Source organism: Frankliniella occidentalis, unplaced genomic scaffold (assembly GCF_000697945.3).
Source record: "Frankliniella occidentalis isolate FOCC.00 unplaced genomic scaffold, Focc_3.1 Scaffold189, whole genome shotgun sequence".
Classification (NCBI taxonomy): Eukaryota; Metazoa; Arthropoda; class Insecta; order Thysanoptera; family Thripidae; genus Frankliniella; species Frankliniella occidentalis.
The window spans coordinates 59,357-74,264 of NW_026267315.1; the positions used below are offsets into that span (position 1 = coordinate 59,357).

The 14,908-nt window shown below is 45.3% G+C and overlaps 1 protein-coding gene and 1 long non-coding RNA gene across 2 annotated transcripts; both read left to right on the forward strand.

Annotated features, from left to right (window-relative positions):
• Positions 1-11,150: 11,150 nt before the first annotated feature.
• Positions 11,151-12,992, forward strand: LOC127750433 (uncharacterized). Its single transcript, XR_008011680.1, has 5 exons — positions 11,151-11,564; positions 11,648-11,953; positions 12,035-12,372; positions 12,483-12,582; positions 12,821-12,992. It is a non-coding gene; the product is annotated as an uncharacterized LOC127750433 (long non-coding RNA).
• Positions 12,993-13,183: 191 nt separating this feature from the next.
• Positions 13,184-14,481, forward strand: LOC113212031 (uncharacterized). The gene is made up of 5 exons (XM_026430598.2): positions 13,184-13,327; positions 13,395-13,655; positions 13,736-13,848; positions 13,932-14,163; positions 14,279-14,481. Exons 1-4 carry the CDS (start codon positions 13,207-13,209, stop codon positions 14,160-14,162), a joined length of 726 nt encoding a protein of 241 aa, XP_026286383.2. The 5' UTR covers positions 13,184-13,206; the 3' UTR covers position 14,163; positions 14,279-14,481.
• Positions 14,482-14,908: the final 427 nt, after the last annotated feature.

A 14,908-nucleotide genomic window follows, 5' to 3' on the forward strand; every position in this document is an offset into this window, starting at 1 on the left:
TAAAAGCTACTGATATTTCAATGTTATTCCTAATCACAAAAGGAATCATGACATAATACAACATTTGCTATTCTAACATTAATGACTTCTTATTTAATAGAACTATCTTTGGCTGAAAATGTAAACTAATATGTCTTCACAGTAACACTATTAGCAATGCATAGCAAAATAAGAGCTGTCCGTTTGCAGAAGTAACATGATATGAATCATGAATCAAAAGTTTTTCTTCTCCTTCTTTCCATTTAGACCACGATTCACAGCCCCAATGACAGTATATGACGCAGCCTGCACGAATTGCTTTACAGAGATTTGCCCATCTAGCAGATCCTTAGTAAGGGCTTCGATTTGTAAATCATTGGACACATCTGCAACTGGTCGCCGCCTACTACCTGCTCTGGTCAGGGCATGGCAATTTGACCTGTCCTGCTCTGTCCTATGTTCCAGTTCCGGCATGCCATCTGAAAAACATGGTATAACTTACAATGTAGAAACTCATTAAATCAACAAAACAAGAAAGAAAGATAACATCAATGACATAAAGTAAAAATACTACTTTCAGTCATTAGATCATTACAAATCTGGGAAAAAAATTAAGGTGCAAAGAGGCAGTTAAGGGGCACATAAGTAGTAGTAAAGTGTTCAAGATTTCAGGTGGCATTTAAGTGGTTATAGATAGTTTTAAAGGTGTACGGTGGCACCAGAGAGGCTGCAGAGTGTCCTTTTAGGGGTGAAAAGGGGTAGTCAAGTTGACATATTAAACGGCATTAGAGTGCCACTTGGCCACTTAATTTTTTTTTCCAGGGAAATGAGCAAACAAATCTTACCAATAAAGTTCCAGACATTAGGCCTTTTTACTTTAACTGCATCCTTTAGATTTCTGTTGTCCGACTCACAGGCGTTGCTTGTTCTGCCAGAACAACCACTCACAGACAACAGATGAACTTTGGGTCTCCACGTCCTAACCTCAGTAGGGGGAGCATTGAATGTGAGATCCTCTTTCTTACTTCTTACCTCTTTCTTACGTTTGGAAAAGCTCAACGAAGAGCTCTTAGTTGTGCACATTCAAAATCGCACATTACTGCCGAAGACTCGAAGAGAGGGGCCAGAGCCTTAATCTTGTTAAGTTCAGCCTCATAAGCACGGGTTGTTCTGCGTCTCATAAGAACCCACACCAAAGGAACAACCTGGAATTAACACTGAATTATTTAATCTCAGAGGTAAATTAAGAACAAATGGAATATCTGCCACTAACATGCACTTAGGCTAGTAATGAGATAGAGTTTGGTAACAGCAAACCTCTTGATTCTGGTAGATTCTACTTTGGCTTAAATTGTAACATTTACACTCACAAAAATGTTTTCTTGCCGAAACCGAAATCTGCTAGAGCCAAGAATATTTTATTCTCGTCACTCCTACAATAATTCGTATTCTTGGCCCAAGAATGTTTTCCTGTGTCAATCCTCCATAAAAATTTTACTTGAAGAATTATTTTCTTATCTCAAGAATTTTTAGTCTTGGCTGTGTGAAATAGTGCCCCCGGAGACAGTCTTGAACTCTGTCTCACAGTGGGTTATGACGGTAGTGAAAGCTGGTTCGATTCTCCTTAATGCAACTTACGCCTTCAATTGGCATTGCCGGGATTCGAACCCTACTCGTGTCAACTCAGCGCTAAAGCGTAAGCAGTAACCGTTTGAGCTATGAAGCCACATGCGTGACCATGTCCCCACCGCTGCCTTTGAACCTCAGGTAGCCCGGTCCTCTCGCGCGCTCCACCCTAATCCGACCGTCCCCTCTTCCACCCACGCCCGCGCCTAGTTACATTCGCACAAGCATTTTATTTTCTTGGGCTAAGCAGAATGTATCAAGAATATTTTCTGGCCTGGCCAGCTTAACTGCGAGCTGCTGGCGGCCTACCTCGGCGTGCAGCACTTCCGGCACATGCTGGAAGCTCAACACTGCATCCTGTTCACCGATCACAAGCCACTCACGCACGCGTTCACCCAGTGCCGGGACAAGGTGGGTCCAGTCCAGCAGAACCAGCTGAACCAGCAAAAGTGCCTAAATTAAGACCCGCAGATCCACCTTTAGAGAAATCCATGGTGGAGACAATCTGTAGTGAGTAATTTCATGAATCAAACTGAGGTTAAATCGTGTTGTGCGGTACATCCAGCATTTCTAACACTGTTTTTATTTTTTGTTTGACTCTTATCCAGCTGTTTTCAGAATGAGGCTGATGCAGGAATTTGAAGCAGAAGTGCCACCGCAGGAGAAACTAGATCAAAGCTCAGCCTTGAGGAAAGATTAAAATTTTTAATAAATATATAGGAGACAAACGGACAACTATTCTGAGAAGATTGAAGAAGGCGGCATAGGGAGCGACAGAAGCTGTGGTGTGATGCGAGACTTACATGAAGATTCCTAAAAGATTCGTATTTTTGCTTATCATTCAGTCAAGTAGTGGAATAGATGTTCATGTAAGTGGCATGCTGTTTACCCTGTCTCTTTTGATTGCAGAGTCTTCGTGAAGCTACACAAATACATTTAAGCACGGCAAAAGAATTCTTACAGTGCCATGCCTACGTAATATTTTGTGGCGATTTAAGTTTCTCTTCAGTAGTTTCATATATTTTATTGCTCCGTTTCTTATTCTATACTAATAAAAATCTATCACGTTAATTTTGTTGTCTATAAAAATCAAACCCTAAACCCATACATGCGTACCATTTGGGGGGGGCGGGGCTGCGCCGATGGGGCTGCGCCGATAGGGCCCCGACGATAGGGCCCCGACGACAGGGCTCTATCGTGACGATAGGAATGACGACAGGGCTCTATCGTGACGATAGGAATGACGACACACTATCACCAAATTCCGATAGGATCCTGTCGCCACGATAGAAATCTCAGCCGTCACGATAGGAGCCTATAGCCTCGCCTATCGTCAGCCTAGCGTCAACGTCAATGTGTATCGGCGTTTCTCTAGGGGTATCATCTGCTAAAAAACACAACTAAGCAAGCCTAATTCAAGACATTAAGTCAGTCTTATCTGTGCAGCGTTGCGCGGAGCGAGAGCGAAGCATGGGGCGGCAAGGGGCACGGACGCTGTGGGTACACCTGGACGCGGCACGCCACGCCCGCCCGCCGCGAGCCCCGGTCGATAGCGGGCAGACCCGTGAACCCTCGGGACCCGGTAATCCCCTGTCAAAAAGACTTTGTCCGCAATCGACCGTTCCGACCCTCCGGACCCAGAGATGTCCGCAATCGACCGTCCCCCGACCTGGATCGACCCCTTCACCAGGTGGCCCGAGGCCATCCCGATGGTAAACGTGCAGGCCGAGACCATCACCATACCATGGCGTTCCTCTCGGGCTGGGTCGCCCCATTCGGCGCGCCAAAGGTGGTTTCCTCGGACCGAGGCTCGCAGTTCACGTCCAGCCTGTTCCGCACCACCTTGCAGGAGCTCGGCACAGAGCACCACACCAGCACGGCCTACCACCCTCAAAGTTCCGGCATCCTGGAACGATGACACAGAGACCTCAAAGCCTCCCTCATGTGCCACGAGGGTGACAACTGGAGCAACACGCTCCCCTGGGCCCTGCTCGGACTCCGCTCCGTGCTGAAGACCGACCTCGGCGCCTCTACTGCCCAGCTGGTCTACGGCGAGCCCCTTCGCCTACCCGGCGACCTGCTGCTGACCCCGGACCACGCCACGCGCGGCCTGCCGTCTTCATCTTCCCGGCTCTCTCCAGCGCCTCGCACGTGTTCCTGAGGGACGACACTGTGCGGCCCACACTCACGCAGCCCTACACGGGGCCGCACCTAGTGGTCCTCCTGTGAGAGGTACGCAGAGCTAGCGGCTGGTGTTCCATGGGGGTGGAGGCCCCCTGTGCGAGACTACTGTATGGGAAATTGTACGCCACGCGGTTTCATTGGTGTCGCGTCACGTGGGAGGGGAGTCGGGCCGGCCGGCTTCGAAGTGAATGGAGCAAGCTGTAGTGTATGGAGTTATTTTTAACAAAAATTATGGTGAGAGTAAAGACTGGTGAGTTGGATTGATATTATTTGTAATGTTAAATTTTGGCTCTCCCTGTGAAAAGTACATTTGATTCATTAAATTGCAGATCAAAAGCAGGAGCAATGGTTAAAGACTCGAGAGGTGGGGCGAGGTGCACATGCCCCAATTGGTTGGTGGACTGTTGGTGGACGGAGTATTTCTCTGTACCGTTATCCGAAGACCCAAATCTACGAGCCGTGTGGTTGCAACTAATTGGTAGACCGGATGGGATGCCGTACGATGGGGCACGCCTTTGCGAGGTGGGTTTGTTGAGCTTTGTTAGCGAAATGTTTAGGTTATGTTTGAGGCCATTCATTTTAATTTATGTATATTGTGTCCTTTTCCAGTTGCATTTCTCTCCATCCGTGAGAAGTCGTAGGGGGCTACTACCTGGAGCTGTACCCCTAACAGTAAGGCTGCCTGTACCTGATCCGGTTTGTTCCTGCAAAGTACAGTCCTTCTCTGCACCTTTACGTGACCACCCATATGCCTCTTTGTAGAGTGAATCCTGCAAATTACATGGTCATCTAGTTCGTGTTCGGATTGTATCCGAACTAGAAGACAATTGTAGTTTGCTGGAGGAGTTCCATAAGCTCAAGAGACTTCAAGCACAGAATGTTAATGTTAAGCCTGTACCTAAAATTAAATTCTCATCTGCTGATATTAAGAAGGGCCTCCAGCTTTGGCTTGACTGTTTAACTTCTGGTTACAAGAAGGTGTTAGAGTTCCACAACACCAAGGAAACTCGCCTTCCTGCAAACAGGACTCTGCAGGCTGCCACTCAGCACCTTAGGTCTGCCCCTGGAATTTTGGAAGAGGTAATGGTACCACTTAAAGCTAAATTTCAGGGGTATACTAATGATAATGATAGGGATATAAATATTGTTTTTGACGAGTTTATGAACAAGAAGCAAATAGATTATGATCCCAGTTTGAAACGGATGTTTGGCTATTGTACTCTAGCTGGACAGCAGCACATGCTAGCTGAGAAGACGGAACTTTATGTGTTCAGGTCTGTTCACCAACGACTCAAACAAATAGTTGCTTATCAGCAGAATCCTAAAGAGTCAGCAGATGAGGCCAAAAAAGATTTTATTATTAAGTTACTAGAGAAAGCCCATGAGATAGGTGCTAATGTTATCTCTTTAGTCTGTGATATGGGGAACCGGGGGGTTTTATCTAAGTTAGGTTTTTGCACACAGATGGGTAAAGAGCGGTGGTGCATTCCCAATCCTGTGACTGGGGCGAAGCTATGGGTCAGCCCCGACCCAGTGCACATTTTCAAGTCAGTTAAGAAGGGCTTCACCAAGCAAGGGACCATCATAAATACATGAGAGACTGAAAGAGGAATTTGGCTTAGGTACCAAGTAGGGTGATCAACTTAGATCACATTCTGTGGCTTGAAGCATTACAGAGGGGTGATAGGGGAGAGTGGGGCAGATTGAGGAACGGGGCAGTTTGAGGAACTGCCTACAAATTTTGATTGCGGGCACTGACACCGCCGTAGGTTGAGTACTAAATTGTCCTAGTGTACTTTCATTCAAAAACGTTCATACGTAAAAGCTGCGAGTAAACTGGTGCGTTTTTTAAACTACGAATGTCAAAATAGACAAGTTGGCAGCCAAAACGGGAGTTTTTTCACCTTATATATTATGTTATTACGATATTACGGAGCGCCCCTGATGCGATGGGGCCTTTTGTCTAAGAGAAGACATGCTTCCTGCTTATTTTGCCGTGCCGGACGGCATGATACAATGCCCCGTAATTTTTTAGGGATTATTTGAATGAATCAATGCAGAACGGGGTAGTTTGAGGAAGACCTGCACGGGGTAAATTAAGGATAGGCCAGCCCATGCTATAGCGTGTGGCCGATAGGATTGCCCCGCTGGAAGGCCATATTTTAGTAGGATTGAGGAACGTTTAGTTTTTTGGCTCTAAAAACGAAACTATTTGAGGGACAGATGTGCAATTTTGACTCAGTGAAGGGAAGGAGGCAATGCCTTGACGCTGTAAAGCACGATACCATGCGATTCATTGACGAAGAGCAAAAGGCCATTCCTCAAACTACCCCACGGCGTTCCTCATACTGCCCCGCACATGGGGTAGTTTGAGGAATGCGGGGTAGTATGAGGAACTGGCTATATCTCCTCACAAAGACACCGCATTGCAACGCGCTTTGAAGGGTTGATACATGCCAATGCCACCTTCTTTGTGTCAAAACGTCAGGTGTGTGCGACGAATAGTTCAGTTTTTAGAGCCAAAAAACGAAACGTTCCTCAAACTGCCCCGCTCTCCCCTACTCTGCAACTAATGCCAGGACTCACATTTAAAGACATAGTGACATCACATTTTTCCAAAATGAATGTAAGGGCGGCCACCAAAATCTTTAACAGCAGACTGGCCGCAGTCCTTAAATACCTGTCTGTCAGAGGGATTGTCCCTGAACAGTTCGAAACAACGGCCTGGTTCCTTTAATTGATGAACCGTTGGTTTCAACTTATGTGCTCCAGAAATTTACAGTTTGCTCTGGGGCACAGGAATGAGGCTGCTTATGAGGAGGCTATTGAGCACCTAGGACTAGTCATTTGTGTTTTCAGGCACTGTCAAATTCCTAGTGGGTGGAGACCATACCAATCTAACATTATTGTTGCAACTAAGGCCATGTTAGAAATTCAACGGCACCTTTTAGATGAAAAAAAATAAATACCAACTTATTCAAACTGCTGCTTTTTCCACAGATTGCAATGAGAATATAAATTCACAGGTCACATTGTCATGTCCCAATCCGACTCCTTTAGAGGCCAAAACTAGAATTAAACAAATAACTATTTCACAGTTTTCAATGGATATTAAATCCTCATCCTATGACTTTGATGGTTGTGAAGATTTTGTAGATATGCTTTTACGGCCTAACGAGCCAACTGAGCCATCATTTCATATTGACTTTGACTGGTCCACCATCAAATGGACAGACACTGTCCCAGTTAGTGCCGCCCATGAAAATGATGTATTGTACAGAATGTCTGGATATACATTATTAATACACTCAGGAAGAAAAACAATTAAAGTGTCAGTCCTGTGTGTCTGCATTAGAGCACCCTGATAAGGACCCTCATCCCAACTCTTTGCTTTTAAATCTGATGGACTTTATACCTGGGGCTCAGTTTGCTGTTATTGATGTCTTATTTCAAATGTTCAAGTTAATTGAATACAATTTACGAGAGTAGATTCCACTAATAAAGCATCTGGAGAGACTAGACTGTCTCATCCAATCAGTTGTGCAGCCCAGGCACAGCTCACATACAACTGCCAACCTGTCATGATGTGCAAGAAAAGTTAGTTAAAACTTTCACTATTATGAGGTTTTGGCAGTTGGCTGTGACTGAGCTCTCACCCGAGGAGAAGAACACTGCAAGTTCTTTGGCTAGTAAAACTACTGGTGGCCACTACCTTGCCTCTAATTTTGGAACACCAGTTAAACGTACACCCTTTCCAAAACAAACAAGTTATACTCCATCTCCACTCACCACACAACAGCAAAACCGACAAAATTATTCACCAGTCAATACTCCACAGCACAATCAGCAAAACAAAGAAACACCACTCAAAACTCCAAAACAAATTCTTCATTTGACACCTCCAGCTCTAGGCAATACTAATCACAGAGCATTGCCTTCTCCACAACAGCAACTCAATGTCCCTCTTGGTGTGGCCTCATCCTCTACTCCAATGCGCAAGCCACCAAATGTATTCCTTAAGCGTATCATTAATTTGCCTTGGTATTTTATGTTGTAATACTCTTTTTGTAGTGTTGTATTAAAGTCAAGATATTGTTCTATTTTAAGTCCACACCACACCACCCTTGAGTTAAAGTCCATACTTATAACTAAAGGAGCCAAGACCACGGGCAAGAAAGCTGAATTGGTGGACAGGCTGGTTGACTACAAATTAACCAATGACTTCAAGGTTGGGGGAGAAAGAGGAGTTTTAGCTGACCCACTTTTGGTACCAGATCTGAAGCTATTCAACGACATCCATGCTGACTCTCCTTTACCGGAGTTCAGTAAGGAATATATTACACTGTATTTAGCGCAGTACAATAGGACTATAAGCAGGTTACCTGCACTTTGTCCGATTCTGCAGTCACCTTCATCCATGGAAAAACACTGGCGGAAATGAGTAAGGCCTCCTAATATGTATCATTTATTAAAATTGCCAGTGATGGTGAAGTATTAGGCTGCACCTGTGAGTGTACTCATGGCAGCGCCTCCGGAGAGGCGCACTGTTAGCACGTCTCAGTCGTTATGCTTGGTGTTCAGGACTGTAAAAAGAATGGAGTTGTCACTACTGAGCAGACACGCACATAACAGCTTCAAGCCTTCCACTATCCCAGACGACAGTTCAGAAGTACGCCTGTGAGAGCCAAGGAAATGGGTTTAAAAAGATTAAAAATCAACCACCCTCCTGTTGTTCCTACTCTTCCTGCTGTTTGTGAGGAGTCCACTGAAGAGATTTATGATACTGGGGTACTTCCTCTCCCATTTTGCGATTTGAGCCCTCCTTTTACGACTTTTCTAATAGGAACGAAGATTGTGAAATTGATGCCTTGTAATGGATTTGTTCCTTGGTCCATTCCGGACATTTTAACACTAGGCTCGCCAAAATCGAGCCGACAGTTTCGGAGCTACGGCGAATCCCGCACAGCCCTGCTACAAGTGCTACAAGTTCGATACTATAATTAAAGACTTTGAATTTGCGCCAGATGATGTCGTACTTGTTATCACATCCATGCCGGGCACCAAGCTTCTGAAAGGTAAGTTTAAAGGCGATCTCACATTTTGCATCACTGATCACATTAGATAGAGAGATTGCGATAAATGTTTATGTAGATATCGTAATGAAGACATCCGGACACCTTTATTAACGAATAAATTTATTTCAGACAACCAGTGGCATGAAGCTTCGGGATGGGATAAAGTCATGCTGGAAAGTTGTAAGTTGCGGCTTTTGACGGAAACCCCATCGTTCGTCTACAACGAGTGCTGGCAAAAATGAGGAGCTGACCCCAGACTGCCGAGACCAGGACCCCTGCAAACTCTGCATGACCTGAGTAGCAAGATGAAAAGAAGAGATGACCTTCACAAGGGTGAACATTTGGATTTTTTTGAGAGGAAAAGGCAAGAGGGCGGTGAAACATTCCATTACGGTAGGCCAAGTTTATTTCAGGTGAGTGCAATGTGTAAAACTCTATTTCAATGGCTCAATGATATTCCATCTGAATAAGTGCACAATGTTACAATTGTTTTTGTGAGTACCTCTCGCCTGGTGGGTGTGCAGGGAGGGGGGGGGGCGCTTCTCATTACCTTCCCCACCCCCTCGCCTGCTGCACTCCTGACCCAGGCAGCTGGAGTAGAATGGGTTGCCTATTGCGCTAGGCGTTGTCCTCATTGTGTGTGCTGTTCCATAACTTTCCTATATTCTGCCAACAGCACGTTTGGCCGTCGGAAAAACAGATGGCACTGCTGGATGAACAGGCATCAGGCGGAACGGCCTATCTGGACAGCACACGTGGTCTTATCCGGAACGCACCCCCTGGGCGAGAAGGTGAACTGCCCCGCCCCGTGTTCTACGCTGCGTTATCGGTGAAGCCAGTTGTCGGCCATCACAGTGTTCCTGTGTCGCAGATGATGACAACTTCACAGAGTGCTGCGACTTGCTGCAACTGGCTTCTACATCTGAGGTGTCAGTGGAACCAGAAATGGAGCGGGGCGGCGGGCCGCCTGTTTAAGACCGTCGTGATTGATGACAGCTGGTAAATAAGTACAACAAAGTAATAATATTTGATGGAATAACAATCTTTATTCGTTTCTAGACAAAAAAAAAGTGTTTGCTGGGCTTATATACACTCGGTACTTATCCGCTTCAACCACGAAAATGTTACATCGTTCCTGACTCGGTGCTTTAAGGAAGAGGGCCGGAATGGTTATTTTTCTGCCTCTTTTAACTCCCTGACGGTGCTATATGTGCTTATCACGCCTTGCGACGTGTGCGCAGCTATGTAGCCCGGAGAAACACTCCTTACGAAGTCTCCAAGCTGGCTGTAACCGCTTAAGCTTAATTTAGAAATTTTGAGTGACCCAACATAAAATAATTATATTTTGGTTGATTCTTTCAGATGGTTGCATTGTATAAGGAATTGAAGATTAGAAAAAAGTACCACAAGAGAATTGATACTTGGCTAAGTAGTTTTAAATCTACTTATGGAAAGTCAAAGTCAGGTGACAGCCCATTTGTGGGCCATATCGCTCAATTAGTGTGTGGGGAACAGGTTCTCGCTACACACACTGTGACAGGAAAAATGTCAAATGTTTTTAAATCTGACACATCAAAAGTGCCTAAATTAGGACCCGCAGATCCACCTTTAGAGAAATCCATGGTGGAGACAATCTCTAGTGAGTAATTTCATGAATCAAACTGAGGTTAAATTGTGTTGTGCGGTACATCCAGCATTTCTAACACTGTCTTTATCTTTTGTTTGACTCTTATCCAGCTGTTTTCAGAATGAGGCTGATGCAGGAATTTAAGCAGAAGTGCCACCGCAGGAGAAACTAGATCAAAGCTCAGCCTTGAGGAAAGATTAAAATTTTTCAATAAATATATAGGAGACAAACGGACAACTATTCTGAGAAGATTGAAGAAGGCGGCATAGGGAGCGACAGAAGCTGTGGTGTGATGCGAGACTTACATGAAGATTCCTAAAAGATTCGTATTTTTGCTTATCATTCAGTCAAGTAGTGGAATAGATGTTCATGTAAGTGGCATGCTGTTTACCCTGTCTCTTTTGATTGCAGAGTCTTCGTGAAGCTACACAAATACATTTAAGCACGGCAAAAGAATTCTTACAGTGCCATGCCTACGTAATATTTTGTGGCGATTTAAGTTTCTCTTCAGTAGTTTCATATATTTTATTGCTCCGTTTCTTATTCTATACTAATAAAAATCTATCACGTTAATTTTGTTGTCTATAAAAATCAAACCCTAAACCCATACATGCGTACCATTTGGGGGGGGCGGGGCTGCGCCGATGGGGCTGCGCCGATAGGGCCCCGACGATAGGGCCCCGACGACAGGGCTCTATCGTGACGATAGGAATGACGACACACTATCACCAAATTCCGATAGGATCCTGTCGCCACGATAGAAATCTCAACCGTCGCGATAGGAGCCTATAGCCTCGCCTATCGTCAGCCTATCGTCAACGTCAATCGTCAGCTCTATCGTCAATGTGTATCGGCGTTTCTCTAGGGTTACCGCGCGCTTCTCCGCAACAACAGTTTATCTGAGGCGGAGAAGGTGGTGAAGCGCATGGCGGCCGTGTTCGGCCGTAAAAAGCAATCTGACAGTGTTGAAAGAGCTGTAAAAAGAATTAGAGGCCATTCAAGAGCAGCACGTCGAACGCACGATTGGTGGAGACCCTGCTTCTCGGGTGGACGAGCCCGACCCGCTGCCTGAGGTTAGTTACATATTTGGAGCTGAAAAAAGTGGGGGGGATTATTTGAATTCTGTATAAATTCATGTATTTTTCTACTTTTGCAGGAAATGCAAATCACACCCGAGAACCGGCCAGGAGAGAATGAAATTCATTCGGGCCCACTTCCAGGGAAGTCCCTGTATGCCTCAAGCCCATATTACCGCCATTTGCACCCCATCGAGGAGGCAGCACGGGACGGGTCGGATGCTACAGTCTCTAGAAGCTAGTACCACATTAACAAGTTTGTCGAGTACCGCGAGGCCCAGCATCTGGCCTACCTACCGATGCTAAATCGCACGTTTGTGGAGGATGAGGCCAGCCCGGTGACCAATCTCCTTACAAACAATTATGTAGAGAAATGGGTTGCAACGGTAAGTGACAGAGGCTTTCTAGAACATATAATGTGTTCTGCGGTATAGTATTCTTTTGCTTATGAAAGAATTCTTGTACAGATGAAAAAGGACGTCTTCCAGAAGGAGTGCAACTTGCGGAGGGGAGAAGTTTTGCGGAAACTCCGCATCGCCGTCGATGGGCTTATTGAGCGCTACAAGTTCCCCCCTGCAAGAAGGCGACCGGGTATACGAGCGCCACCCAAGGTGCAACGGAAGACCCCATCAGCGTCAAGGGGCGGCGACCGCGGTGGCCGGGGCAGCGGGGGAGAGGCAGAGGTAGAGGAAGAGGAAACACCACCCATACTCAGGATGAATTCCTTGCACCTGTCGATGATCCCTCTCAGGAGTCGGACCAGTGGGGTGGTTTCATCGAGCATCCCACCAACACAGTGAAACAAGTAGGTGTGCAAAATGGGGTGTCTACCTACTAGGCGCGCGCACGCGCACCCAAAGGGCCGAGTTGAACACCCTTAGTTCTTTTTAAACGTATCATCCATTTTCTTGGCAGCCTGATACATCTCCGCATGTCTACACTTGGACAATAAAGAAGGTGAACCCCGAGCCCCGTACCGTGGACCCTCCTCCAGTGATGACCATACAAGATGAAAGTAAGTTTTTGAATTGCAGTTTTACTTCTAATTTATGGTTAAGGAAGAGGTCATGCTTGAGTGAAAATATCAAAGGGGGTTACAATTAAAGAGGCTAAGCCATAACGTTAGGGTTTACCTGCTAGTCATGATTTACCTCTACATAATTTCAGAGACCTCAATATTGTGTTAAACTTTTCACTGAAATCTTACCCTGACTGATCTTATTGATATTACTAAAGAATGATTGTTCTTCCAGCAGGTAGTCTATCAGTTGACATGGAATGTCCTTCAGTAACTCCTCTAGCAGTGGTCACCATTGAAGATGAAAGTATGTTTTCAGTTGTATTTTGGCAGGCAGCCTTCCTTCCAAAATCTAGGCTTGTTTGAACTAATTTTAAAGGGGAAAAACATTTCTAGACTAAAAATTTTGTTGGGTGTTAAAACTTTTGGGAGCCAAAGATGTTGTTGTACATTTTTAGCCTAATATTTTTACCACATTTTTCTTTGCATTTTGAACCAACCCAAGTCTTACCGTTCAATAAACAGAACTTCGCTAGAACTAGTTAGAATAAATGTCTCCTTTCATTTCAGACCACAGCTTATCAACTGATGACGAAGTTATTATTTTGGAGTATTGTTCATATGGGACAGAAGGTAACTTCTCATATGACAATTTGTGCCACATTTAAAAGATTTTATGCAGCAGATGTACATGAGCTGGCAGAACCCCTCTCCCCACCATATGATGAGGCAAGGACAGAAGGTAAACTATCAAATGAAAATTTGTGCTAGATTCAACAGATTTTATGCAACATATTTCTTCTTTACAGATGTACATGAGTTGGCAGAACCTCTCTCCCCACTATCTAGGGATGAGTTCTGGCTGGTACCGCGGCGGGCAGTGATTGATCCTTGTTTTTGTGATTACAACTCGTTCTCGGACTTCGCCGAAGATCCATTCTTTCGGGAGCCTGCTATGGGTGCAGATGTAGTAGTAGACTTAGGCGATGTGCGTGTTTACAGGCTCGCTTCGTGTATGTACATGCCTGAGAACAGAAGTGTCAGGATGTGCGGCCTCCACTTCCTGTCATGTGAGTGGCGTCGTGGACTTGTCCCTGCGAGCCCGCCACTGTAAAATGTGTACTGACTTTTGCCACTTTATGTTGTGCAGGTGACCGTCAGGAGGTGATGGATTACTTTCACACGTGCCATACACTAGCCCTGAGCAGCGCGCACCCTGACACTGACGATCCGGACTTCATAAAGGATTGGCTTCAACGAGAGGTGAGGATTACTATATCACACAAAAAAATACCAGGTCGCACGTTTGGGATCACTCACCGGTAATCATTTGATTTTGTTTGCAGGACCAGGATGAAATTGCAAAGAGTCGGGCAGAAACAGCGGACATGTCAGAACGGATGGTATGGACCACCAACAGGTTGCGGTTCTGCGCCGGTCAAACTGTAGTGTACGTACCAGCGGACGACAGTCCCACCGAAATGCGGAGTGTGCCCACAGATGGCACTCCGGTCAAGTTCTACCCATCGACCATGTATTCGACGAAAGAAACAGCCAGAGTGCAGCTAAAATTCTGAGGTATGTGTTATCCTTTAGTACCTTTAGTGGCAAACAGAGCATATTTAACTTTTTTTCTCATGATGTTTATGTGTATCTTTTCAACTACTAATTATTCTCGTCGTTTCCTTTTCAGACAATGGTAGTGAGAAGAATTACTCTGGTAATGATAATGTGAATATATTTGCCAGGACCACGCTGTAGTAATGTTAATGTTCCCAGTTATTCATTTATGTCCGACTGATCTATCTAACTTCCGTTGTTTCTATATTTGTATTGTCTGACCTGCAAATAGAACAATAAAATTATGAATAGTGTACCTATTTCAATCTAAAGTATTTCCAATAACAATGCATTTATTAAGATGCATACATTCAGATTTGAAGTATCTTTATAAATTTCATGTCGGTGATTCAATTATTGCTACAAACAAGACTTAAAATAACCACGGATAAGATGTTAATGCTTTAACTCGACATGAAGCCGAGTGCACCGCAGCAGCAGCCGCAGGACCCTCGTGCCGTGTCACCGGGGTCTGGGTTAGCTTTCGGGTTCCCGCTCAGGGAGCGCTTTTCTAGGGTGCGTGCTCTGAGTGAAGGGGAATCGGCGTCGAGTGGGGAACATGAAGAGGTAAAAACATTGCAAGCACAGGTTGCGAATATGTCGCAAACGATGGAGGGTCTCCAGAGAGTGTTTGCGCACGAGGTGAGCCAGAGTGCAGTTCAGATGCAGCATTTTGCGCACCAAACTGCGATGATGAGTTTGG

Bases quoted from the DNA above. Each gene is read 5' to 3' on its own strand.
- LOC113212031 (XM_026430598.2), top strand. From the start codon at position 13,207: ATGGGACAGAAGGTAACTTCTCATATGACAATTTGTGCCACATTTAAA. The intron at 13,656-13,735 runs GTGAGTGGCGTC...TATGTTGTGCAG, and splicing joins CGGCCTCCACTTCCTGTCAT to GTGACCGTCAGGAGGTGATG. The intron at 13,849-13,931 runs GTGAGGATTACT...TTTTGTTTGCAG, and splicing joins AGGATTGGCTTCAACGAGAG to GACCAGGATGAAATTGCAAA.